Genomic DNA, 27,886 nt, shown 5'->3' on the forward strand with positions numbered 1-27,886 from the left:
ACTTTAAGCTATAGAAGTGTCATATGATAACCAATGGACAAGAAAAGCAAATGAAATACAGGATGAAAGGGAAGTGTAAGATCAAATAACATCTTAAAATATTTCTTCCTATAATTTAAGACCATTTCTTTATTCTATACCCAGTGTACAGAGAAGAGTTCACAACTTCATATAATAATTAAAAACACTTCCATGCATCTTAAGACTTGCACCTCTACTCAGCTGATAATTCTTCATACCCTCTTCTGAACTTTCTCTAGTTTGGCCACGACTTTCTTGAATTACAGAGCCCAAAATTGAGCACAGAGCTCCATCCGATGCCCCAACAGCACCAAATAAAGCAGGATTACTTCACGTGCTTTATCAAGTCTGATTATACTTATGTTGTGATCTACTATCACATTTGGATCCTCTTCTATATTACTATGGTCTAGTCTTCATAATGTATTTGTAGATTTGACCATTTTAATTCACATGCTGTAGTTTGCACTTGTCTATATCAAAGCACATGACATTTTTTTCCAGGTAATGTCTCTTAATTAACTTTAAATTCAACTTCTGGCCTCTCAAATTATTGCTGTCTTTCCTGGTGTCATGTTTAAATTCCATAATTTCTCAGCCATTAATGAAAACATAATGTAGTAACTGGACCTAAGATACCTCCTCACACAGAATTCTGCTTCATACAAGGAGACTAAGATCAAGACTGTCCCTCTTTAAAACATACTTGATACACAATCCCCTTTCTTCAGATGTAATATTCCACTACCTCTCCTAAAGTCACCTCATTCTCCTGTATTAGGCTCATACTCCTTCAGATTTACATGGCAATCAAATGACGGATGACTTTCCAGTACTTTGTTGCATCCCTACAAATTTACAATCATAGAAGAGCTACTAATTTTCGCATTATCTGGTAAAGGAAAAAGAAGCTGAGGAAAAAAAAGAACATATGTATGGATTAAGTAAGCCTGAGATCGCAGTACTTCCCAGAAGTTATCTTGAAAGTGCAGTTTGAAGTAGGGAAAAAAAGTGGGAGGTTCTGATAATGATACTCCTGTTTGTAAGAGATTAGCAGGCATGAAAATGACAGTCAGATAAACAAACAGGAAAACATATCCACCAAACTTGAGGATGGGAGAAAGAAAGCCTATTACATAGACTAAAAGATGAGTTTTAAGAAGTTAAATTGCAGAAGGAGATGGCTGGCGTATCTGAGGGAAGAAGTTAGTTGCATATCATTGCCTAGTTAATTTAATTTCCATAAACAGACAGTCATGTGTTTCTCCAAGTGTTAACAGAAAATTACCACCATCTAGGATAAAAAGTGTTGCAAAGACATTATTTTGTCCAATGAAATCTTTCAACTCCACTCAGCAACTAGTTTTAACAAATTTCAACCCACTTACACATTTCTTACATGTTAAGCCTTCCTCTTTCCTTGTGTTGTTCTACAGACAGGTCTTTTCTACTTGTCACATTGCATCTTCTCCTACGTATCTACCTCCTCCTTGCATTTCTCAATTTCACTCAATTCTTGTCCTTATGTCTGTCCGTTCTTCTAGTACTCCTGCCCCAAAACATTAGTGTCTTTCTCTGCACCTTGCTAAAGTGACACTGTTGAGTTCTACACAGGTACAGCAAAATCCTACAGACTGGGCCCCCATCCAACTTGTTGACCTCAACTTTTTTTACTTGAAAACATGGTTAGGAACAAAATTAATTACTATTAAATGTGTAATCTCCAATGCAAAGTTTAAAGAATTTAAGACACCAAAATGTTTCAAACATGCTTTAAAAAGGCCTGCTGAGGCTTGTCTACACTTAAGTTCTCTCCAAAATCCTAACAGGAAAACTATCTCGAACTGTAATATAAAGCAGTTTTAAATGTTTACTGAAACAGTAATCATTAGCCTTATGGACTTGCATCTAGAAGATACATTCCCCCCACCCCCCCCCAAAAAAAAAAAAAAACCTGGGACACACAGCCCACAAAAACATTCCAGCCAATACTAATGTGAACAGTACTAATTTGGACACAGGTTACCATTTGACTGGCATCAGTATAGCCACTACAAATGCACTGTCTCAGCTGTACTTAAAACAGCTTTAGCAATGTTTAAGTTGTTAACAAGTCTATTAGCTGAAGCAGAGTTCTCTTGGTTAAGAATATACATATTACTTAAAACTGAACAACTGAGAAGGCTGCTTGCACTCTCCCTTTTCACACACTCCAATGTCGCCGTTAACTTTCTTAGCTGCTATAAGCGCAGATGGAAGCATCTAACATCTCATCCTTACCTCAGCACACTGACTATTTTGAGAGAGGAGAGACCCACATGCCATCTATTCTAAGACTTTATCTGCATTTGGAAGTCTTCTGAAGCAACTCTTCTAGAAAACTTCAGAATAGAGGCAGCTTGTACCCTTCCTTTATCTTTCGTCTGAGCTCTCCTTCTCGCTGTTCTTTCCTGCTTTTGCTATTTCTCAGAGTTTCAACATTAGTATGACCTTAAAAAAGGCGTGTTCTGAGTGTAATTTTAATGAAGCCTGGGCTTATAATGGCAGGAAATTAAACAGAGTATCCATAAATCTTTTGCCTTTTAATTTCTTATTCTTGACTGAAGAACAAAGCATCTGCTTGTTATTACTGTGTCACATAAAGCATTCTAGAGCTTATGGTCACAGATAACACAAAACTTTGTTAAAAACAGGTACCATAATTAGAGCTCTTCATTTTCTGAGGGCATCAATACAAGGTCAGACTTAAGGTAGTCTGCTCCTAATTACCCCAAATTTATGCACCGCTAACACATGTAACTTCGGCATTCTCTTGCCACCACCGCCTCTTTTTTTTTAAATGATACTTGCTTCCTAGTCATTTCATGACATTTAGGCGAGTAGAAATCTAGTACCATTTATCTCCTACATACAGAGCACAAATTTACCCCCTTTAAATATTCTGTAGCTTTTTGACAAGTTAGGAAAATGAAAACTGGACATGGTTTGAAAGTGTTCCTTTTATCTATGTTTCTTTAGACATCCACTTGACAGGAAATCTGCATCCATTCTCTCACTGCATCTACCTTGACTTAGGCAGTTTGGACAAAATCAGTTCTTAAAAAGTCCCTTCCAACCCTCAGCTTTTCATGCTTCTACCTAAAGAAGGGATGGCAACATAAGTAAGTGCCGCTGACAATATAACAAGACCTAAAGTGTGTCCTGACGCTTTCTTGAGCAAAAATAATAGAAAATACTGAGAGTATTTCCATCACTTACTATGGAAAATAAAAAAGCAACAACAGATGCACCTGAGCTCTCTGTAGCATTTTATAACTTGAAGTACATAGTTCTCCTTACTGGAGAAGGACCAGTACAAACGAGTATGCTGATTCTAGCACATTTGGAAGCTTCAGAATAGATGAATCAGCATTTCCTCCCAACACATATGCATGTATATACATACATGTGTGTGCATAAATACATATATATTCAGAATAAATGGGTGCATACCTTAACTGCATGTGCATATAGATAAGAGACAGTAACTCTAGGATCCTTCATGGACACTTATTTCAGAGATCGCTGGACTTATGCTTCTAAGTTTCTTCCAATAAGAACGATAAATTTAGATAGGTCTCAGTGTATCAGTTTCTATTTTATGTTTACGGGGTGTCATTATTCTGCCCATGCTTAAAGGTAACCAAACAGCCATAATAACTTTTTACTGAATCCCTGTGTTATGCCTGGAGTTATTACTGATACTTTGTGTGACAGAGCCCACCTCTGTCCAGCCAGCCAGCCAGCACACCAAGGCAGCAGGCAGCCGCTCAGCCATGCCCCCCATCACCTTCCTCAGAGGTAGCCCCTGTCGCTACTTAAAGCCCACCAGAGGGCAGCCAGGCAAATCCGAGACCCTCTCGCCCCTCCTCCACGCTGGGCTGCTAACCAGGCCGTTACCCCCCAGACCCTTCTCAACAAAGCTGCTACGGTTTTATGCCAAGGAGCTCTACAATACCCCCGAGGGCAGTTGCCCCACATGACAGGGAACGGGCCCTTCCCGCTGCAGCGCGGCCCCAGCCCGCGGGAGGGCAGGGGAAGGAAAGGGGAGCCGTTCTCCCCTGCCCGCTTCCCCCGAGGGCGTCGGGCGGCCGGGACACGACACCCCTCGCCCGTGGCCTGCAATGGACACCGCGTTCAGCGGCCAGGCTGTCCCCGGGGCGACGCGGCAGGGGCAGCCCCTCCCAGGCTGGCAGCCCCCTCCCCGGCCTTCCGAAGGGCTCATGCCCCCTTGCAGTGGGGTGTGAGGTCCCCCGGCTCGGCGGGAGAGAAGCGTCGCGGCCCCTCAAGGCCCGAGCCCTCGGGGCGCCGCGCCGTGCCCCCGCGGGCGGGATAGGCCCTCGATTCCCCGGCCTGTCGCTAAGAGCCGCCCGAGGAGAGCGCGGCCTGCAGCGCCCGGTCAGGCCCCGGCCTGAAGTTGCCTCCTTCCCCCGCCGCCCCTCCGAGCCCGGAGGCGGGGAAGGAGGAAGAGGCACCTGCGCCAAGCGCTGCTGGGGTGTGGGGAGGTGGGCAGCCGGCCGCCGAGCCCCGCAGCCCCTCCCCGCTGGGGAGAAGGGGGTGCAGAGCCTTTCCCCGTACTCGGTGTCGCAGCTAATATCAAGCCCGCGCCTCCCTCCTACCTGACAGCGTCCCCCCACCCGCATGGTTCCCTCAGCCCCAGGCTACCAACAGGGGGGCCGTGAACCCAAAAAACATCTAATCCCCCCCTCCCCAAATGTGCCCTGCAAGGGGAGGAAGGAGGAACGAAACAAAACCCGACTTCGCTCCCCCAAAAGAAGATGGGAGGGGGTGGTCCCAAAGTGAGCAGTCCCTAAATTAAACCCATCCAGTTCCTCGACCGACACCGAGCGGGACATCAGTCCCCCCGCCCCTCCGAACTCCGGCCCGCCGCTCGCCCCGGCAGCGACCGCTGACCCCCGCCCGTCCCCTGGGGGCCGGGGCACGGCGCTGATAAATGTCACCCGGCGCCCACAATGCACGCCGCGGGTTTGTTTCCCCTCCGTCGTCGCCCCCCCCCCCCCCCGCCCCGAAATAATAAAATCCCCTTTCAAAGGGCAAAGCAGGCGACCCAACAAATAAAGGGGCACCCCCAGCTTCCACCCCCGGGGCCCTGCAAACACTCTGCTAAAAACTTTTGTCGAGGGTTCTCCCGCCCCTTCCCATAATAGTAGAATTTAAAACCTGTCAACCATTTTAGATCTCTACTTGGGAAACATTATTCCCGGGCACCAGTGGGTTTGAGAAATGACTCTGAACGCCGCCGCAGCTCCCCTCCCCCCGGGCCGGGGGGGAGGCGGCTGAGGAGGAGGAAGATGCTTTTTGGGAAGGGGGCGAGGGACGGGGAGCGTTCGCTTTACCTGAGACCAGCCACTGGCCTCCATTGTTGGAGAATTCGATGGCATTGACACAGCCGAAGTGGCCCAGGAGGTCCTTCTTGTAGAGGTTCCTGCAGCCCCGCAGGCGTCTCCGCTGGAAGTCCTGGGTGAGCAGGGGGTCCCCCTCCAAGCCCCGCTGGGACAGGAACCCCACCACCGACCGCATGCTGTCCCCCCGGCCGCCTCTCCTCTTCATGCTGCCGCCTGCGCCGCTCCCCGCCGCTCCTTCCCCCGCCGCCGCCGCCTCCCCTCCCCCGCTTCCCCCCTTGTTATGGTTATGATGATTTTTCTTTAGCCAGCCATGGCAGAGAGGTGTTAGACACTCTGCCGCTTCCTGATCCCGCTGGCTCCTCCCCGCTCTCCTCAGCAGCTGATCCTCAGCTGCAGCCCGCGCCTCCCCGCCGCTCCCGGCCCGGCTCTAACGTCGCGCCGCCGCTTTTTAACTCGCGCCGGTAACGGCGCGGCGGGGACGGGTGAGTCTCCAACTCCGAGGACCTGCGGGAGGATGTTTCCCGCCGCTGCTCGCGGCCGCGGTGCGTCGCTTGAAGGACCGCCGGCCCGCCTGAGGGGCTCGCTGCCGCCAACGGCCCGGAGCCGCCGGTGGGTGGGCAGGTGCTGCCGCGGGCGGGCGTCGCCCCCGATCGAGGGGAAGGGAAAGGGATGTGACCTCTCTGGAGCCGCGGGCGGCCCGCGGTGGGATCCTGCGGACGGCTCAACGGCGGGAGGATGAGGAAAAAAATAGTGCTCGCTGTTCACAGCGGGGACTGATGAGCGGTCTTTGTGGGATTTCCGAATGTTTAGAATATTGTTATTTTTTTTTTTTCTTTAAGGCAGTGTTTACAGGGCTCTCTGAGGTTTTATTGTTTGCTCTCTCCTGCTCTTACCTGAGCAGCACAGCAAATAGGAGGGTTGCCTCCTCTACATGGAGTAAGTAGACTGCTCTGCACTTAGCCCCAGAAGATCATCAGAAATACTGCTGGATTTTCTCTGTTTACCCTTCAATACCAACAAAACATCAAAATCCAGCTGGCTAAGCAGGTGTAACTGATCTGTGTTGTACTTCACTGTTTTGTAACATCCTAATCTGTGTGTTTGTGGGGAAAAATATTTTTCATGTTCCATGGGACCCTGTCCCTCGCACGTAAAGCCAAATACTGTGTAAGACACAGAAGTGTAGTTCAAAGAGCAATAGCCCTGAGCGGCAGTGTGTAGCCCCCAGTCTCACCTCGCAGAGCCTGACCAAGTGCACAAGGTGAGTGGTCCCAGACCTGCAGCTTGAATCTTCCAGGTCTGTATTTCCCCATGGGTGCAGGTGAACTGGCACCAGTGCCTAGTGCAGATGTAGTTTTCAGAAGGTGAGGATTAGCCTGACAGTCCTGGCCTTCTCTGTGCGCAACTGCACCTGCTGGGAATTAGGAGACTCCAAACTTTAAAACAAGCAAACAAAAAAAAAGTCCTTCCTGACATAAACCATGGTGTGGCAGCATTACTGGGTAGTGTTAGACTGCTGCTACGTTCCAGTGACAGCTTTTCAGTAGAAACTGAAATTATTTTATTATAGAAAGTCAGTTAATTGCTTCGGGATTCTTCTTGGCTAAGATTATAGAAAGAATATGAAATCCTGTGCTTTTTAGCTGACAACACTATAGCCTTACTTTTAACATATAACAAAATAACAAACTTTTCACTTAAATTAGAATAAAAAGAATGGAAGAAAATGTAAAAAAAAAAAAAAAAGTAAGAATGTGTCTTACATTTGAACTTAAATATATTTTTTTTCCAGATGTGTTGTCAACAGGTAAATATATCAGAACTTAATTAAAGGTATAAAAATAATTTGAGATGAATATCCAGACACAGTCTGTTAACTGTTTTCTGTTAGAATTATAATTAACAGTGTTAATATTGACATGAAAACCAAGAGTGCTTAATTTCTCCTGCATCTGAGCTATATGAAGGTTTTGTTCTACTTACGGCTGTCAATGGCCAGCTATTGCTACGTTGCATGTCTAGCAAACCTCAGGATAGGGATGCAAAGGCCCTGTCAATCTTAATTTGTGTTTGTTACATTAGCTTCAGAGACAGGTAAGTTGCACTGGTGTAAATCATATTTTATAGCTCTTTTGCTTGCATGCCATGAAATTCTGTGCCATTACAATTATATCAGAAACTGTTGCTTACATCTCAATTCCCAACATAGGCAGTGGCATTACATTTTTCTACCTATAGACTCTAAGCTGATTCCATCAGTTTGTATTCCATTTTCTCCTCTATAATTTTCATACAGGTTACATCATCGTATTATCTGAGAGCCTTCCAGAAATACATTATGGAATCATAGAATGGTTTGGGTTGGAAGGAACCTTAAAGATCCTCTAGTTCCAACTCCCCTGCCATGGGCAGGAACATCTTCCACTAGATGAGGTTACTCAAAGCCTCATCCAACCTGGCCTTGAACACTGCAAATGTCACTTTTGGCACACGTGGTTCATTTTCTCCTCTTTCTAAAGTATTATTCAGGTTGCATATCTTTGGTTTCTGTATTGAAATAAATAGGTGTAGGATCCTTCCATTTGAAATGCAACACAATAAAATCTTCAGTGCTTCTTCTCCATGTTTTGGATCCAGTCTCTAGGAAAGCTATATCCTTACATGGACAAATGGAAATAAAATTATTTCCTAAACACAGGATTTTCAGGAAGGATTTAACTGTTTTTCTTTTTAAATCACATTTGTAAGCAGTCAGGAAGAAGATATGTTGATGGAATTTGAAAGAAAAATAATAGGAGACTGCCAGCCTTTTCTGCTGTATGCAGTACTCTCTCACATTAACATATAGGTTAAAAAGTGTTAGTAAGCATTCTTTTCACTTTCTGATTCCTTTGTTTGAATTAATTTTGAAATATATAACACCTAAGGAAACTATCATGACCTATACCAATAACATTTTCATTTGAAAATAATGTGTTGCTGTGTTAATAATGCCAGAGTGCTGTAATCTCTTCAAAACACAAACACTAGTGGCCTGAGTCATGCTGAAGTACCATCAAAGAAACATCTTCTTCTACTTCAATGAGAGCTTTCTGCAGCTCAGAATGCAACTGAGGTATGGACAGTACTTAGTCAAACCAATTGGACTTCATCGAGCTACTGTTTTGTTGGCCGTGTTGGCATGCAGGGTGCTGGGCTGAGACTGAATGGCACAGACCGAGCTGGAATGAGCCTGGTCAGACTCATGGGCAGCATAAGTCAGGGCCTGTATGCACTGCCTGAGCAAATTTATTCTGTTAATGGCTGTTTATTGTCACCACCATGTCTCAAAAGCAGCACAAAATAAGGCACAAAATGTTTTTATTGGAATTTCAACAAGTGGGCAATAGAGGGGAGGAGTCAACTGGAAAGGAAACGGGAGATAATGAACAGGGTGGTGACTTTCTGTGAAGGCTCTTGGGAACTAAGATGAGTAAATAATGTTTGATGCAGTACAGAAGAGGGAACTAGCAGAATGCTTCAAACAGAAGTGATGTGGTCAGAGTAATGATTTACATAAACAGTGTTGGGTTGTGGTTTCAGAGCTGCTAACTCCAGGGCTGTGCAGAGCCCCCTCTCCCAGCCTGGATCAGGTGTGGCCATGCTGCTGCACCACTCTCACATTAGCTTCTGCCTGCGCTACAGAATTTTTGTGCTGCCTCTGGAAAGACCGACAATACCTCATCTGTTTTTAAGGTCTGCTTGTACAAAATTAACCCTTCAACATTTTTATGAACAAATTTGAATTGGCAGAATGAGTGAAATTGCATTAGTGGTTTCCACTTGATGGCTGTGGCGTATTTGATCATTAATAGGAGGACTGAAGTCAGCTTTAATGTGTTGTCAGATCATGGTGTTTATACCTGTCATGGCTGTTGTGTTACAAGAAGGTGGTTAATGCTGGAGGGAGAGGTATTTGGGCAGTCTCAGTATGGAGATAAAAGACCTAAACAAGGGTCGTCTTTGCATGGATAAATCAAAGGACTGTCTGAGAGATGCCATATAGAGGAACTCTAAAATTTAGATGGACCCTGGATGCTAGGATCTACAAAGAGCTTTCAGTCAGATCTGACAGTTGATGTACAAGCTCGAGTGGCAGTAGACTGGTGATGTTATCCATAGATATGCACCAAGTTAAAGAGGCCTTTCAGAGATGAGAAAGAACCATGTTCTAGCTCTTTGTATCTACAAGAGCAATGAAAGAGTTGGCAATTAATAAAGAAATATGTTGTTGATGATGAATATTAACATAACTCATCCTCGTGGGATCAGTCTGGCAGCTCACATCTCTGACAGCAGTTTTTTTCAGGTTCTTTGCAAAACCTGCACACTCTGGCAGATCCTACAGTGAATTACTGCTGATTCATATTTTGACTTGGATGTAGTTTCACTGAGATCTGGCTCATGGTAAGTTAGTTCAAGGTATTTGGTTTTTGCTGTGCTACCTTTCTGCTTGCTTAAATCCTTGAATCAAACAGACACTGGTGTTTGCAGAAGTGGAGCAGTAGAATAATGCCTACAGGTAGAACAGGAAAGCAGAATTGCCTTTTCAACAGGAGCTAAACCTTCTATCCGCCTTGTTACAGTGTGAAACTCCACCTCTAGGATGTGGCTTCACAGTTGATTGAAACTGATCTCATTCTGAGTTTTTGATGGAAGAAGCGCTCCTACTGGCTCCCTGGTATCGGCCCTGTTAAAACAAACCCTGCTCAAAATGACTTGTTTGAATATGTAGTCATGGGGTTACTAGCATGGACATGAGGAAGATAAAACACATTAGGAGTTGAAACGAGAGTTTGGCTTTCTTCTGTATCTTGGGATGGGGCCCCAAATAGTGTTAGTAATGAGCTAATGGGGACTACATGCAGCTCTCTCCTCATTGTCTGCTAACAGCAATTTAAGTCTTGGCTAGAGCCTCTTTCCTTTGATATTCCACTATCATTGATTTTCCTTTGAACACTGAATCATTTACCCTAGTCTTCTCCCTGTTAAAGGATGAGCTAATGTGATCATATATATATTTTTTTTTAATTATTTTTTTTTTTCTGTGATCAGCAGAACAAGTGAAGCCTGGTTTCTTATGGACTTGTCCTGATGTGGCACTGCTGTGTGGATTCTCTTTATGTATATTAAGCAGTGTCTGCACATGCTTGCCATTTTATCAGAGACAGCTTTATTAGGATTTGTTTCATCAATTTGGCACTGCATTTCACAGAAGTTACCTTTGTACAAATTTAGATGGAATGGGGCAATGGCTTAAACATGCTTTTCTGGCGAAGAAAGGGGACCCACAGGCAGAAACACCAACAGACAGTGTAATTGCATAAGGCTTCTTTTCTTAGGAAATCAGGCTAAAAAATGAGTCTTTTGACAGAGACATCTGCAGAAATCTCAGATCATGCTACAGAGACAGGAAGAAAACTGAATCTTGCTGCTTACTATGTAAAGGCTTCCAGATACATGCTGCAACAGATTTCTCATAAGTAAGGCTAAGCCAGCAGTTGGTATTTACTCACTTGGTTACCTATCTTCAGCAATGTCCCCATCAGGCTTTAGGAACTTGTTTTTTTTGCTAGAGTGCACTCATGCATCAGTTGCTTTCATTTATTTTTAATTTAACCTTTATACTTGAATAAATGGCTATGTAGGTAGTAAGACAAGCTGTTAAAGACTTAGGATTTACAGGACTCTGTTTATGTCAGTGATGCCATGAAAAATAACAGCTTTGAATGCAGCCAAGGATACAATCCTGTTATTGTAGAAAAGCTAGACTTGGGGGGTTCCATTACATAGCATCTTCTCTGTGAGACTTTTACTGTGTAATAAATGCTGGGGTATCTTATTGTTTTCCCTTCTCTTTTGTAACTTTACACTTAAGCTTCCATTGCCTTAGAAACTAAAATAAACAATTTGTGAAAGGAAGAACTGGCATATTTCAGTTTTCTTGGTGGATGCCAGTTTATTACGAATGGGTCCAGCTACAATCAAACTTAGCAGATTTGTTCAGATTTGGTCACTATCCTGAGCTCATCTTGAGCTCTGAGAGAGTTTCTTACAAATGTCTTGCCTACCCCATAAAAGGGCAGCAGGATCCTGGAGCCCAGCCACATCAGCTTCTTGGGTCTCCTTCCAGTCATTTGGGCCTTGAAATAAGTCTGTGGTGCCACTAGACAGTAACTTTTTTCCTTGAACTAGTTTACAGCTGGATCAGTTCCCTGATACTCTGACACTGTCATTACAGAAATGCTGGAGCAAGGGAGCAGGGAGGGAGCAGTCAGTCAGGCTGAACAGGAAACATGGGGTTACCCTTCCAAGGGACCATCCAGGTTTATACAAGATGACCATGGCCCTGTAGAAAGCGTTATACATTGAGGGGTGTGAAGGGAAGAGGGAGGGAAAGGAGGAGGGAGAACATGTCTATCTGACTGTGGGAACTCAGTTACAGTCAGAGTCCCATCCATCTTTTTCTCCTGAGCATGAGTCTCATGATGAGCTTCTGAGTAGTGTTGGCTCCTGCTCTGTGATCTCCATTCCAGCTGGTCACTGTGTCTGGTGCATCGGATTGCAGGGGATGGACAGAGAAGCCGTGGTGGGATCGTGACTGTAAGGGAGACACAGACCTTCCCTGTGGAAGAGAATGATCCAGAGACAAGGTGTGTCCGTTACTGCAGTGTGTGAGATGGAACTGCTTTGTAACCCCCTGCGAAGAAGCATAAAAATGGATAAAAATTTCTTCACTGTAGAGCGACTGAGGGTTTTTGCAGAAAGACTGGTTATCCAGAAGCTGTAACTATCGGGCATAAAGCACTTGTGAATTCAAAATACAAGTCAATGAAAAATAAACTTTCCTGATGTGACCCCGCCACCTGTGAGACCTGACATGATCGCACCATCCTGGGCTTAGAGCAGGTCCTTGGAATAACCAGCTGTTTAAGCTTTAATGGCCTGGGCATCTTATTTCTGACACAGAGAGGACCTTATTTGCTCAGAGAAGTGTTCTTCTGGAAACCAACTGTGATCCTTGTTTCCTATCAATCCATCTCTACCTCATTAGTGAGTTTAAAACAAAAACAAAACCAAATAAGTGAGCTTTCACCTCCAGACAGAAAAAAAATTGCTTCTATAGAGATTTTCCCTGACAACAGCAATTAGCTGCCTTGTTGCACCCCTCCAACAACTTGTTTGCCAAATACCAAGTCTCTGGTAAGGAGATCCTCCTACCCTGATGATTACATTACAAGTGTCAAAGTAAAACCAAAATGAAATTTGGCACAGACTGTCAAATTGTCAAAGCAATTTAAAGCAGTATTTCCCATGGTTTCAGTGTCCCCTTCAAAGAGATGCAACTAGCTGGGTTTCTAACAGCACAAGAATTGGTAAATAACAATAATATGAATAGCAAAGGATTTGGAAAAAAAAATGGATGCTCAGATCCCTTTCAGTTGCAGTGGAATTTGTGCTAGGAACTTGTTTTTTTGACAATCGTGGTCTCAAGACTCGATGCACACAGCAGCTGGCTCTATAGTCGTCGTCCACGTTTTGTGGGGTCACAGTTCTCATGTCCACACTTGTTCCCCACACGTGAGCTTTGCCATAAGAACTCCTCTGTTAAGCTTTTAATCCCTTCCACTTGATTTTTCCCTTTTTGTTTTCTTCCAGTTTGCCACTCTGGATATGGCCACGGTTCTCTCTCGGTTTCCCCCGTCTTGGGGCCGCCACCCCGAGCACAGTGCCGGAGCCCCCAGCCGGGTCCTGCCGCCCCGGCAGCGGCGAGACAACCACACAGCCGCTCCACGGGTACGGGGCCCGAAGTGATCGAGCCCCTTCTCCTCCGTGCGGAGGACCCGGGCACGGCAGCCCGGTGCTGCACGCCGGGACGGTACCGACAGACGCCGCGCGCCCCGCCTCAGCGGCCCGGCCGGTAGCTGCCGTACAACATGGCGGCGCCCACCGTCCGCTCGCACGGCTGGGGAAGAGGAAGCGTCCGCCACTCTAAGCCTCCCGGTGTCCGTGACGACTACCCCGCAGGGGGGTTCCTGCAGCTGGAGACAAGGGTTTCGCGGAGACGCAGGTAGCGGGCGGGCCGGTGCGCAGCCCGACGGGGCGTCTGTGGGCCGGGCGGCGGGGGCTGGGAGGGGAGAGGTTGCTGCGCGCACCCCGGGGGCGGGCCGCGCCGGCAGGTGTCCCGCATCCGCAGGCTGGTGGGCTCGCGGTTTCTCTGGCCGGGCCCTCGGCGCCTCCTACCTGCCTGCTTCCCGCGGGGGCGGCACCCCCCGGGAGAACTACGGCCAAGCCTAAATCGGGCAGCGCCTTCGCCCTACTGCTAAAGGGTGCTGTGGCCCGTCCCCAGCTGCTCCCATCCTGCCGGGCCTGCGAGGAGGCCCAGAGGAGCGCTCGCTGCAGTTTCTGAGGGGGCCCAGGCCCACCCCGGGCCGCTGCCGGCCGCGCGCCTCCCCATGGCGGGCAGCCTGGGCCTCCTCGGCTCGGCCCGCGCCCCCGCGCTGGTGCTGGGCTGGGGGCGGTTTGTCTCATCGGGGCGTCTGCTGCCGGGGCGGGGTGTGCCTGCGTCCCCCGGTTCCCGAAGAGGTTGGCGGTAGGTAGCAGCTGTTGGGCCTCATCGCTTTCAGTCTTCTCTTTCAGTTTAAGAAGCTAGAGTAAATTACCTGTCGGTTCACGAGCGTTCGGGCAGGTGCCCGTGTCCCCTCCCCGAATGCTGATGGGGCTGTAGCAGCACCCACACCACAGCTTCTGCCTGTCCGTAAGGGCAGACCTTGAAAGAATGTGGTGCGCTGTGGAGATGGGGATGCAGGGACAGGACTGATTTCAGTCAGGGAGCTCAGCTCTTTTCTGGTAGAGGCAAAGCTGTGTTATAAGTAGGTGTTGCTTTTTTAGGGCTTTTCAATGTCTGAAGAGCCATTTGACCTTAATATGGGTGTGAATGTAATGGACAATGCCTATTTTTCACTAATGCATTAGTAGATGTGCTTATTCTGCAGTAATATAATCTTGTTTAGGTTGATATAATTTCAAACTGAGCTAAAAAATGTTGATGATATCCCTGACTATTTTTTTTTTTTTTTTAAATACAAGAGTTTGTGGAAGCATCTAGTTGCAGCAGTATAAATCAGTGGATTGCCTTTAAGTTTTCTGATGGTGTGATGAACAGTGGCATTCAGTCTCCTGTTACTGCCCCATCCACCGCTGCAGCAGTCTGCTGAACCCCAGCCTTTCAAAGTGACACTCGGTCCTTCTTCCATCAGGATTGTGAGTTGTGGCTAGAACCTTGATATGATACCAGTGGGTGTATTTAGTACCTCTAAACATGTGTAATTAAGTTGTATTTAATTTCGACCTCCTTTTTCTTTGCAGGCCATGATAAAATCTTACAATGCCATTTTGAGTGGATGAAGTGAAGGGAGGAAAAGTGGGATAAAAAAAATGCCCAAGCAAACAGCAGTGACAATTACTTTGGCAACCCTGCTTGGTGTTGCATTGGGAGGCCTGGTTTTGTGGAAAGCAACCCAGCGTCGGAAAGGAAAATCATGCTCTAGTAGTCAGCGAGAGGAAGCAGCTATAAACTCAGGAGAAGAGAAATTGATTAAGACAGAAGATAAGGAGGTGCTTCCCTTCTTCAGATCTCCCACCTTTTCCTGGGTAGCGAGGACCCTTGGTGCAGACATAGCAATAGTTTCAGAGCAGGAGGAGTGGGATCGTGTTGAACCTTTGCTGAAGAAGGAGCTGGAGCAGTGGCCGGTGCTTGGAATTGATTGTGAGTGGGTGAGTGAAGAAGCAATGTCTCTCCTTTAGGTTGCAAATTGCGATGGGAAGTCACCTGGGGAGGAGTGATTCCTTTACTTGAATGGGTACGACAGGACTGACTATTGAAAATTGTATTCATTTGCTGAGTTCCTGTGATTAATCAACTATACTGTGGTGCTTTAACCCCAGCAGGCAACTAGGACCATGGCAACTGCTCCCTCACTCTCACCTCCCCTCTTGCAAGCGGAATGAGGGAGAGAATTGAAAGGAAAAGGGAGAAACACTTGGGCTGAGATAAAAACAGTTTAATGAGACAGATTAGTGATAATAATAATACATATAGAATAAGTGATGCACAAGGCAGTTGCTCACGTACACTGGTCACATGCAGCTGATCCCAGAAAAGCAGAGATTCAGACTCAAACATGATCTCAAACATGTGCTCAAACATGATCACAGTTAACAGCCTGTCCCAGAAAAGAGAGCGCCCTGGTCACAAACAGCTGATCCTGAAAAGAGAACAAAAAGGCAAAAGGACAAAATGCCAAAAACTGAATGGCAAAAGGCTGAACTAACAAACTAACACAGAACTAATGAGCCGGAAAAACTGGCTCCAGCTATATATAGAGCATGCTGCTAATGACAGGGAATAATCTCATTGGCCAGCCTGGATGTCAATCTAGGTGCTGTCCTGTCTATGCTCCGTCCTAGCTTCTATGTGCATCTACAGCTGTAAAGTTGAAAAAGTCCTTGGTCTAGCAACAGCCAAAACATCAGTGAGTTCTCACCTTCTCTCTATACCAACTCCAAAACACAACGTGGCTACTGGAAAGAAGAGCATGGGAAGTTCCATGTGTTGTCACATTCTTTTCATATTAAATCCAAAACGAAAGACTGTGCTAGCTACTATAAAGAAAAGATTCTAACTACTATGAAGAAAAGTTAACTCGATCCCAGCACAACTAGCACATATACTAAACATAGTGATGGTGTTTATAGCCATAGTGATAGTATGGCTAAATATAGCATTATGTGATTTGTATAATATCTCTTTAAAGGTGATTTACTAGAAGTAGCTTGGGTTTATACTGTTTTAAATCCAGCTACATACTTAAAGAAAAAAGTTCTTAAGAATAATAAACCCAAAAAGGATAACACTGATAGGTAGAAATACATGGTGTTTCAAAAAGATCGACCCAGTTTCAAAAATATAGTGATTTCAATTTGGGTCCATCTTTTTGAAATACCCCATAACTCACTGGGACTACTGGAAAGCAAAGGTTGTCTTCCACTTGTACATTTGCCTGTGTGGACTCTGAAAACAGGCTTTGAGTAATTTATAAATCCTGGCTTTGCCATTATTTTAGCTGGAAATTTATTACTTATTACTGTTTTACTAATTACTATTTATTACTGGAAATATATTCACAGTCGTCTGTATAAGCCCCAGTTAAACAATGTGTTTGCCATAAACATTTATGTAGTGGGTGGCTTTGTGCCACTTTATGTGGATTAAGAAATGTGTCTGATTTCTTCCACCAGCTCAGCTATGAGAGGGAAGGGTGACAGGGGAAAGGTTTCTATTGTGGGAGTGTGGCAAGAAGTAGCTGGGGGACAGTAACACTGAAACAGATGATGTAATTTGCTGTACAAATTAGTACAAAGACATGTAACAATAATTGACTGTATGAATTGATAGGTATTTACTGTCTTCAGTGGTCTCTTTTGCCATTTGTTTCAGCTCCAGTATTGCTAATAACATTGTAAACCAGACTCTGTTTTTTGTCTTTATTTTAGGTATCTGTGGAGGGAAAAGCAAATCCTGTATCTCTTCTACAGATGGCTTCTTTCAGTGGCTTCTGCGTTCTTGTTCGGTTGTCTAGGCTTGTTGCCAGTGGACAGACTATCCCAAAGAGCCTGTTGGACATCATGGCAGATAGTGCCGTGTTGAAAGTTGGGGTAGGATGCTGGGAAGATGCTTGCAAGTTACTTCATGATTATGGTCTTCCAGTCAAAGGGAGCGTGGATCTTCGGTATTTAGCCATGAGACAGCGGTGAGTGTCTGAAAACAGAGGCAGCTCTGTTTGAGGCATCATTTGAGTGGAAATATTTTAGAAGTAATTTGCATATGCTGAATGATACCTGGCAGATGCGTCTGGAGTTCTCAGGGTGGTTTTAGAGCATCAGTATTGATAGCTGCATCCCAAGAACATGTCATGATTCTGTTCTATGGTCTTAACAGAAATGAAATCTTCATGAAGATTTCATGTGCTAATTGTGTCTGTTAGTCTTCTCATGCAATATCCATACAGATTTTGCTGAGTATGATGCTTCAGCTTGTAAGAAACCCAGGCACAGTGATGTAATGCAGTGAGAGTGATCACCATGTCAACAGATGTTTAAATACACTGCCTAGAAGTGTGGGATAAATGTGCCAGGGCACATAAGTGGAACTGTTGAATTACAGAATTTCTTGAAAAAATTACTAAAATAAATCAGCTCTAATTTTTTCTTTTAATAGCAATACTTCCATTAAAAGGTTACAATTATGAAGCCTTTTTCTCATCATTATTCCTAAAATAAAATTATTTACTTGGGAATATTCTTCACATACAGTATATGTGTGCCTGGATGTAGTGTTAGTGGTCTGGGCATGGATTTGCTGACCTGATGGTGCCTTTTTAGCACTGAGGATGGACTTGTCTCTAGTGGCCAGGATTCCTTTGGGTCATTCCTGGCTCTCATGCTTGTGCTGAACCCCTGGGGCAGGGGGTCCGTCACACTATGATAAACCTCTGTATTTCAGAAGTGGGTAGCTCAGAGCCGAACACTTCAGCCTTGAATGTTACCAACTCCCAGCCTTGCTTGTTTTGCATATTGCAGGCACTAGATAATTACTAAATCTAAAAATGACATTTTAGCAGAGGGGAGAGAAGGGGCCTGTAAAGCTGGCAGGCTGCTGTGTGTTGTTTGAGTTGCATTGTATTCTGGCAGGTTCAGGGTGTATGAGACCATTTGAACTTGCATGGTCATATAGTTTTGTTTTTAATATGTTTGTTTCATTTTCCTTGTTAAACTGAAGGAAGGATCTACTTCACAGCTGCCTTAGCCTGAAGTCTTTAGCTGAAAAAGTCCTGAACTGCCCGCTTGACAAGTCTCCTCATGTGCGTTGCAGCAATTGGGAGGCAGAAGAACTGACACCAGATCAGGTGTGTCTTCAACTTCATGTTTGGGGAGGAAAAGCAACTATCTTAGTAGAGAAGAGGCATTAACACAGGGAGATCTGAGCCTGCTTTGAATTCTGCCTCAAAACCTTATGTGTGACTCTGTACCTGCATTTCCCTCATTTTCCATGAAGATCGTTATCAGCTGTTCTCACTGCATTCTTGACCCTTGTTTTCCTTTAGTCCTGAAAGTTCTACAAGGCTACTTGAAGAAGTGCTTGTGCACCCAAAACCTCACCTTTTTATTATTTTTTTCCCCTCCAATCTATAGAAGTCAGTGCAATATTAGAGAGAGGCCCTGGAAACTTTCGTTTTTAGACTTTTATGATTTCTTTGATTGCTCACTTTCTTTAGTCATGCTGCAGATGTCTACAAAATCAGTGACCAGTAGAGGGAGTGACAGGATAAATAACCACACTGAATATTTGTAGACAGTGTGTCAGAAGGCAGCAATTTGTTAGTTAAGGGAGAGCTTGATGGGCCAGGAGGGCATTTAAGGCCTGGCTGACCTGAATTTTTTTCAATCCTTTGAGGTTCTTAGGGTCACCTGTGAGTATTTCAAGTCTGACTGACCCTAAAAATGTGGCTTGTGGTAATGTTATGAAGGTGTCACTCAACTGCCAGAACTTTCCGTGATCTTCAAAAGGAGATAAATCCAGCTTCTGGCTTTACCGTACCAAGTGTGTAACACTGATAATGGTTGGGAGTGTTTGCTGTTTTTCAGTGTCTTGATGTCTATGCTTTTCTGCAGGTTCTCTATGCTGCCAGGGATGCCCAGGTCTCAGTGGCTCTGTTCCTTCAGTTGCTGGGATTTGCCAGCCTCCCTGCTACATCTGAAATTGAAAACTCTGCCACTTTGTGGGAGAAAGCACTGGGTAAATGCCGGGGCTTGGTGGATATCCCATTTAGAGGAAGGAAGAGTGGCAGCACCGGAGAGAAGAGCGGAGAGGGACGCTCCCCTCACAAAACAAAGAATCGGAAATCTGTGAGCGGCCAGCCCTCTGGCAGTCAGCAAGTGAGAGATCCCCGGAGGCAGAAGCGAAAGCCTCTGGGCGTGGGATATTCTGCACGGTAAGTCTATGAGCACATTTTACTCTTTGTAGCGTGGAAAGAAATCTTTGAATGATGCCTTGTTCTCTGGTCGTTAAACAAAGTGGATAACATGAGCTGGGAAAGGAAACACAGGCCCTAACAGTCATGGGAGCCTGATCCTTTCTATTTTCCCATTTCCCTCTAGGTGGTATTGAAAGTGGGGGCAGCACTTGCATCTGTACTAGCTCATGAGCAGTTGGAGGGGTTGTCTGTTGGCATTTACTGCCCACATAGCTGTGCCTTGTCTCCTCCAGGGAGAAGGTGGCAACTTCATGGGGCTTGTTCTGTGAGCAGGATCTGCCTAGTGGGCTACTGTTTGTACGGTGCTGCCCCAGGTCACTGCAGCCACAGAGATGCCAGGACACTTAGCAGAGGTGACAGCTAAGGTTAGGAGAGGTGGGGTGCCAGAGGCAGCCAGCAGGCTGTGGCAGCATCAAAGCACTGTGCTTCTGTGTTGGCCAGGAAGAGGGAGGAGTGAGCAATACTGCTTTGGCCTTGCAAAGGCACCTGTTGCTGCATTCAGGATCTTAGTCCCACAGGCAATTTTGTGGAGCAAATCCTAAATTCTTACAGCCTTTTGCTAATGAGAGTTCAGTTGTTTTTAAACTAAAACAAGTTGGAGAAGTCTCTTAGCCAAATTGCAATGGAAGGTGTGGAGAGCTAGGATGTTTGGTTTTGTTTGGATACAATCTAATAAAATTTATCACATGGATGTAGGAAATAAAATTGTCTGTAATTACCATTTGTAAAGAAAACCAGTTATTTTAGTATTTGTTTTCTCATTTCGAAGTTTATTGGCTTAGTGATGGAGGCATTTTAATGTAGTCAATAATAATTTATTTCATTAGCAGTCATTAATGATATTGTGTTGTACACAGCAAGTCCCTCCAAATTTATCTTTTTTGTTTTAATTGGAGCCTGTGTCATACAAATTAGAAGGACTGCCCCTCAGGGGCAGATTAATATTTAAACAAAATTGCATGCCAAGCTAAATTGAGATCTCCTCATGCTTGTTTATTTATTTATTGTTTTTAACTGCATTTGACTTCATGAGAAATCTGTAGACTCTCTTTTTTTTTACAGTATTTCAGCAGTGTGTCTCTGATCTGTAATAAGACTGAATGTGATTTCAAGAGTCCTTTTGCACTCTTGCTTTCTATAAGCCTGCTTAGTTCTAAGTTTATTCATTTAGAGTTTGGAACTACTCAAGTTATCATGGTTATTGAGCCGAACTAGTGATGCTCAATGGAAGGAGACCTTTGATATCATTGTTATTGTCTTATTGTGTTTTTTTCTTACATGGACCTCAGAAGAAATTGTTTTGTCAAATTACATAGACTGTGAATCAGCCTTTTTAGCTGGTAGAGCTCTGCTGAGTCCTTACCTATATGAACTTGCTGGAGAGAACACAGGAAACTTTTCCACAGTGTATTGTCATATGTTTGTACCCCTGGCTAGTTCCTCCCAGGTACTCCCCAAGCCTAGCCTTCTCTGCTCTTCAGTTTTGTTTGAAGGAGGTTGGCAGAGTAAGGAAATGTTTTATGTAAAACAGAGCCCTTCCACGCTCTGCCACAAACCCCCAGAGATGTCTCAAGCAGGACTCTTGGCCACCAACTGAGTTGAGGTGCCTGTGTTTCAGAGGGCCTCAGTCCAGCTTCATTATTTCCATGGACTCATGTTGTTTGGGTTCCCAGGGCTGCAAGAGCTTTTTTATTGCATTTTTCTTGGATGAATAAAGTAATAGCTGTTCACAATAAGTTTTAGAAGAGTCGTCTTAATAAAACATTAAAATACAGGCTTCGGCAGCTCATCCTTGAAACTGCCTTGTCTGTAAGTTGATGCTGCCTTTTAACGTACTCTTAGTTCATTGTCTTTCTTGACTTCAGTTCTCTTTTATTTTCTAATTTTATTTTTTTTTTTAAATACTGTCATCATTGATGGCATCTCTTGGAACCTGTGATTCAGAGTTAATTTCTATTGGCATTGGGAGAGCAAAAATACCTTACAGTCAGTTGGTGAACCCCAGGTAAGTTTTTAGATGTTCTGCTTCTATTAACAGCAGCCTGTGCAGTGCTGAGCACCCTTAAGTGTGTGTTTAGGGGCACTCCTGTGGTTTGGAGGAGACTGCATGTATTTCACTGTGGAACACATGGCTATAGAGAGCTGGTTTTTTGGCATGCTGTTATAGTTGCTGTAATGCTGCCCTTGTTTCATAGAAAATCTCCACTGTATGACAACTGCTTCCTGCATGCACCAGATGGACAGCCTCTGTGCACTTGTGATCGGAAGAAGGCTCAGTGGTATGTTGACAAGGGGATTGGAGGTGAGCATACCCATTTTCCTGTTGGTATTTGAAATATAACTTTTTTTTTCCCTGTTTCTTAGATAACTGGGCATGAATTTTTTGTATCCTTTCTTATTGGAAACACTATTGGGAATTCACTAGGATGACTGCTGTGTTTTAGCATCTTTATTTTAACTTTCAGATACTTTTCTTTTTCTTGAATATTCTCTATTTTCTTTTACCCTTTCAGAGCTAATTAGCACAGACCCATTTGTTGTGAAGCTGCGGTTTGAGCCTTCAGGACGTCCCGAGTCTCAGGTTGATTATTATCTGACAGTCAAAGAGAACTTGTGTGTTGTATGTGGCAAGCGAGAATCCTATATCCGGTGAGTTGTTTGGTGGTTTAGGAGAAAAATGCGTCTTTTGAAACAGGACTGAGGTCTGTATCTAGTTTGGCATCCAGAAACTTGGTTAGTGGCCTGAAACATCATGCTTGTTCACATCCTGGATGTGTTATCACTGTTTGAATACTCTGTAGTCGTATGTGTCTGGGTAAGTTTGACACTGAACAGGCCAGCCTTTCCTCCTCTTACAGAGACAGGAGGTATCAGTCCTTGGAGAGAGCAAAGCATATGTAAGCTGTATGTGCTGCAGTTTGAATTACAGGGTGCAGCAGTATGCCAACAGACTGTTCTAATGGCATTCCCTTCTGAAAATAGCTGTGCTGTTCCTTCCACTGCTTAGTCCTTATAGTTTCTTAAGGTTTAGGTGAGCCTGAAACTCATGAGGTCACAAAGGGTGAGATTTTTGTCTTTGCAGCTGCTGCTGTTTAGCTGAGAGGTTGTGTCTCTTAGTGCATTGCTTTCTTTTTTTTTAATGGTATGAATTACTTTTTGTAATTGAAAGCAATGAAATTTTGGAAGGGAAGATAAAGAAATGCAGAAAGCTTGTGAAGTACAAATAGATATTTTATAAAAATGTTGTAGGACCTATTGCTACACTGAGGGCCTGATCATGGGCGTCTTTGTTTTTCTGAACTTTTAGTACTAGTTGACCCTTTGAGGGCCAGGAAGAGGAGAAAAAGGGGAGCAGCAGCTCCAGGCAAATGGAATGAGCTGGCTGGTTTGTCTTCCGTAGGAAGAACATTGTTCCTCATGAATACCGAAGACACTTCCCCATCCAGATGAAGGACCACAACTCTCATGATGTGCTGCTACTCTGCACATCCTGCCATGCCATCTCTAATTACTATGACAACCATCTCAAGCAGCAGCTGGCTGAGGAGTTTGGCGCTCCCATCGGCTCCGAGGAGGGCGTGCGCCTGCTGGAGGACCCTCTGCGCAGGCAAGTGCGCTCGGGGGCCCGAGCCCTGCTGAATGCAGACAGCCTGCCTGACCCCCGAAGGGCAGAGCTTCTGCAAAGCATCAAGGACTTCTTTAAGACAGAGGCAGTCACCCCAGAGATGCTCCAGGAAGCAGCTGGTCTGGAAACCAGGTATAACGAGCCCATCCACAAATGTAACATTTTAGTCATTTATGTTAGCACATAAGTTCAACAAAAAGTTGTCTGCACAGAGAGCATTGGGCAAATTATTCTGCAGCAAAATAAAAGAAAATCCAGCAGGATTTGCAGAGCTGAGGATCACCTATGCTGACTTCCCTCCCCTACCCTCCGCACAGCTTTTTACTGAAAATAAGACAAACCCCATTGCTGGTCTCTTTGGGATATTGATGTATCTTCCCTAAAGTAATGGTGTGTCTGAATTTGAGACTATTAGGAGTTGGTCTGCATAGGAAAAAAGATTCTCCAAAAGCATAACCTTTTCACTTGTATAAGGCTGAATAGTCTGTATTTATAGTATTTTGATGCATTTAACTGGAAAGCAAGGATAGGAAGAAGGTAGTTGTATGTGCTGTAGCCCAAGGCTCTAAGCAAACAACCACACTGCATTTCTTAGTGTGTTTTTGTTTTTCCCCTTCTCCCCTCAACCCAGTAGTGGTCTGTGAACTGCAGCTCTTGTTGCTTCCCCTTTCCTTTTCTCTTCCAGCAATTTCCTTCAGATCTTGCTCTCCATCTTCTTCTCTACTATTTTATACTTCTTTTGAAGGACAGATCAGGAAGGGAGACTGAAAGACAATATCAAAACTCTCCTCTCTTCAGCTTTCTCAAAGTCTTTCCAAATATCTTTTCTTAACTAGTATGTGGTCCCTGCATGAAGTCAATGTTTTCTCCTTGTTAAGCTTACTGTTGTTTTTAATGTGCCAGTGTCATAACTCTCAGTCTACCTAGGCAGGGAATCCAGTGGCAGGATCAGGGCTCTGGAGTGTCATATGGGCCTTGCCTTGAGAAATTTGCAGTCTGTCTCCTGAGGAGCTTGTAATGGACCTTGAGAGCCTTGTTAGTGTTGCTATAAAAGAATAACACTCTCTCAGTTGAAGTAAACCAAGTTCCCAGTGTAGCTTTGTTCCAGAAAGCAGTCTGTCATTGAAGCAAAGCTTAAAACTCTCCCTCCTGGTTAGCTTACTGTGTGTCTGTAATTGAATTCCACAGCTGAAATTATCTTCAGTTTCTTGATGTTCATTGCAGGCAAGCCTAGAGTCTGACAGTGGGTTTGTGTGAAAATAAACTCTCTTTGTGTCCTGGCAGGATCTGCAATGAGAGCTACATGCCACATGGACTGAAGGTGGTGCAGTGTTTTGCTAAAGGAGGCCTGCGCTCACTTATGCAGTTGGAGAGACGCTGGCGGCAGCATTTCTTGGACAGCATGCAGCCCAAGCACCTCCCAGAGCAATGGTCAGTGGACCATAACCACATGAAGCTGATCCGAAAGTATGGGGAAGATCTTCAGATTGAGCTGTCATGAAACCAACTTCTTGGACTCTAGATCATAGAATCGTAGAATTGTTTTGATTGGAAAAGACCTTTAACAAAATTATGTCCAACCATTAACCTAACACTGTCAAGTCCACCTCTAAACCATGTCCCTAAGAACCTCATCTGCGTATTTTTTAAACACCTCCAGGGATGGTGACTCGACAACTTTCCTGGGCAGCCTGTTGCAATGCCTGACAAGCCTTTTCTTGAAGAAATTTTTCCGAATATCCAGTGTAAACTTCCCTGGTGCAATTTGAGGTCATCTCATCTCATCCTGTTGCTTGCTACTTGGGAGAAGGGACCAACACCCTCCATGCTACAACCTCCTTTCAGGTAGTTGTAGACAGTGATAAGGTCTCCCCTCAGCCTCCTTTTCTCCAGGCTAAACAAACAGTTTCCTCAGCTGCTCCACACAAGACTTGTTCTCTAGACCCTTTACCAGCCTTGTCACCCTTCTCTGAACTCGCTCCAGCACTTCAGTGTCTTTCGTGTAGTGAGGGGCCCAAAACTGAACACGATATTCAAGGTGGGGCCTCACCAGTGTTGAGTTCAGTGGCGCAATCACTTCCTTAGTTCTGCTGGCCACACTATTCCTGATACAAGCCAGGATGCTGTTGGCCTTTTTGGCCACCTGGGCACACTGCTGGCCCATGTTCAGCCAGCTGTCAACTAACACCCCCAGATCCTTTTCTGCCAGGCAGCTTTCCAGCCACTCTTCCCTGAGCCTGTAGTGTTGCCTGGGGTTGTTGTGACCCAAGTGCAGGACCCGGTACTTGGCTTTGTTGAACCTCATACAATCGGCCTCAGCCCAACGATCCAGCCAGTCCAGATCCCTCCGTATGGCCTTCCTACCCATCAGCAGATCAATACTCCCACCCAACATGGTGTTGCCTGCAAACTTACTGAGGATGCACTCAATCCCCTCATCCAGATCACTGACAGAGATATTAAACAGATCTGGCCCCCACACTGAGTCCTGGGGAACACCACTGGTGACTGGCCGCCAACTGGATTTGGCTCTGTTCACCACAACTCCTTGTGCCTGGCCATCCAGCCAGTTCTTTATCCATTGCAGAGTACGCCCATCCAGCCATGAGCTGCCAGGTTCTCCAGGAGAATGCTGTGGGATACATTGTCAAAGGCTTTACTAAAGTGTAAGTAGACAACATCCACAGCCTTTCCCTCATCCACTGGGCAGGTCACCCCATCAGAGAAGGAGATCAGGTTGGTCAAGCAGGAACTGCATTTCATAAACCCGTGCTGAGTGCACCTGATCGCTTTGTTGTCCTGTATGTGCTGTGATGGCACTCAGGATGATCTGTTCCATGACATTCCGCAGCACTGAGGTCAGACTGACAGGCCTGTAATTCCGCACATCCTCCTTTTGGCCCTTTTGTAGGTGTCATCATGTTTACCAACTTCCAGTCAACTGGGACCTTCCCAGTTTGCCAAGACTGCTCATAAATATTTGAAAGTGGCTTGGTGATCACCTCCACCAGCTCCCTCTGCACCCTTGGTTGTATCCCATCTGGTCCCATAGACCTGTGTGTGTCTAAGTGGTGTAGCAGGTCGTCAACGATTTTCCCTTGGATTATTGGGGCTTCATTCTGCTTCCCATCCCTGGCTTCTGGCTCAGGGACTGGGTACCTGGAGAGCAGCTGGTCTTGCTATTAAAGACTGAGGCAGAGAAGGCATTTAGTACCTCAGCCTTTCCCTCATCCTGTGGTGAGGACAGTGTGTAGTGGACAAATGTAACTGAAGATGGAAGGACTTTTCAATTCTGTTTCTCCACTAACATCTGCGCCCGGGTTTGCAAACAGGGAGCAATGGATTTGCCAGATTTGATATTTCGTTGAGTTATATCTGTGGACTTGAATTTTCAGGTGGTTTGGAATTTTTAATCCTAGTCTGTCACTGAATAGTTCAATGCAAGTGACATGCTAAGGGAACTTGTCTCCTCAAAGTGACAATGGAGAGTTATTTTCGACCCGCTGGGATGGCTGATGCCTCCAGACCATCTCCCTTATCACAAAGCACAATATATGCACAGTACCAGGTTTTCTAACAGATACATGTGCACCCTTAGCTGCACCTTGAGAGTCTCCTAATAAAAGTCTTTGCTCTCAGTGCAGTTGTACTCATATGAGTTCTTCTCAGAGAAGACTCCCTGCCAGAGAGAAATTCCTTGTTTGGAAGTGGCAAAGAAACCTTACTTTTTTTTTTTTTTTCCCCTCAGATTCGGAGCTGTATCAGCATTGCGTATAGGCCTCAGTGAGTTTCCTGGTGGCAGATGCCTGATGAGAAGCAACACTCTGTGACTCTGACAGTATGGAAGCTCCCATGTCAGGTCTTTCCTTATACAGTTTCCAGCAACACACAGTCTATAAAAACTGTTATTTCCTGCTTCCACGTGTTTATCCTGAATAGCTCTTGTTGGGTACCTTTTTATATCCAACTCGAATGGGGTCAGGCATCTTAAAAGGGGTGAGAGGAAACAAATTTTATTTAAAGACTACCATCTTTTAAGGTGTCAGACCATGTGTGGCAGAAGACTGGAAAATCTGGTGTTCTGTTCCTGGATTTGACGTGTGGTGGTGAGCAGGTCATACTCTCTCCATACCTGTCTCCCTGTCTCTAAAACGGGACTAATAATACTTGCCTATCTCACAAGGGTGTTGTGAGGCATAATTCATTCATGTGGTTTTTTTCTAAATGCTTTGAAAATATAAGCTAGTGTGTGCAAATTATTACTGTTGTTTTTTTAAAATGTGCTGCTGTCTGACTTTGTTAAATATTCATGTTTTTTGCCTGGTGCTAGACTTTAGTTAAATATAACTTTTTAAAAATACATAACCCTTCCTGTGAAATGACTTCTGATTATTTTGATTGCATGGGATGAGTGTGCTTGTCCTCAATGAGGAAGCTATGCTCAACTTCTATAGGTCTCTGTAAAGAAGTTTCGGTAAAACCATGAATTCATACCTCATGTTACTGCGTATAGCACATTTGACCCATATTTTATTATAACATTTGGGCACAATTGTGGACCTGCTGTGATCGTGGCTGAAACTCTCCCTTATCAGATAATTCGAGAAATTTCACAGGCCAGGGGCAGAAATCCAGTTTGTAGCCGAGACCGAGTTAAGTAGGAGCCGTGAAGAAATGGTACATTAATGCCATCCCAGAGG

General features: G+C 44.9%; 2 protein-coding genes and 1 long non-coding RNA gene across 24 annotated transcripts in view; 1 reads left to right on the top strand and 2 right to left on the bottom strand.

Moving 5' to 3' along the window:
* DCAF5 (DDB1 and CUL4 associated factor 5) overlaps positions 1-5,686 on the bottom strand; it is a 79,278-nt gene extending 73,592 nt beyond the window's left edge. The window contains exon 1 of the mRNA XM_005502265.3: positions 5,418-5,686. Within this exon, the coding sequence (XP_005502322.2) occupies positions 5,418-5,631 (214 nt within the window). The 5' untranslated portion in view covers positions 5,632-5,686. The remainder of the gene's footprint in view (positions 1-5,417) is intronic.
* Positions 5,687-5,791: 105 nt separating this feature from the next.
* On the top strand, positions 5,792-27,551 carry EXD2 (exonuclease 3'-5' domain containing 2). Of its 22 annotated transcripts, XR_010472971.1 has the most exons (12): positions 12,159-13,536; positions 14,556-14,729; positions 14,835-15,242; positions 17,022-17,278; positions 18,307-18,433; positions 19,200-19,519; positions 21,757-21,863; positions 22,075-22,210; positions 22,962-23,318; positions 24,471-25,031; positions 25,774-25,852; positions 26,935-27,551. XR_010472971.1 is itself a non-coding variant. In XM_065064392.1 (10 exons), exons 3-10 carry the CDS (start codon positions 14,904-14,906, stop codon positions 24,685-24,687), a joined length of 1,860 nt encoding a protein of 619 aa, XP_064920464.1. In that variant the 5' UTR covers positions 5,792-6,035; positions 13,125-13,536; positions 14,835-14,903; the 3' UTR covers positions 24,688-27,551. The 22 variants fall into 22 exon arrangements, 9 of the variants coding, with proteins under 9 accessions (XP_064920464.1, XP_064920462.1, XP_064920463.1 ...); XR_010472963.1 differs by having other exon boundaries at positions 24,471-25,852; XR_010472967.1 differs by lacking the exon at positions 25,774-25,852.
* LOC110358622 (uncharacterized) lies at positions 11,405-14,316 on the bottom strand. The gene is made up of 2 exons (XR_002413236.2): positions 14,129-14,316; positions 11,405-12,165 (listed from the first exon to the last, which is right to left on the bottom strand). It is a non-coding gene; the product is annotated as an uncharacterized LOC110358622 (long non-coding RNA).
* Positions 27,552-27,886: the final 335 nt, after the last annotated feature.

This window comes from Columba livia, chromosome 5 (assembly GCF_036013475.1).
Source record: "Columba livia isolate bColLiv1 breed racing homer chromosome 5, bColLiv1.pat.W.v2, whole genome shotgun sequence".
Classification (NCBI taxonomy): domain Eukaryota; kingdom Metazoa; phylum Chordata; class Aves; order Columbiformes; family Columbidae; genus Columba; species Columba livia.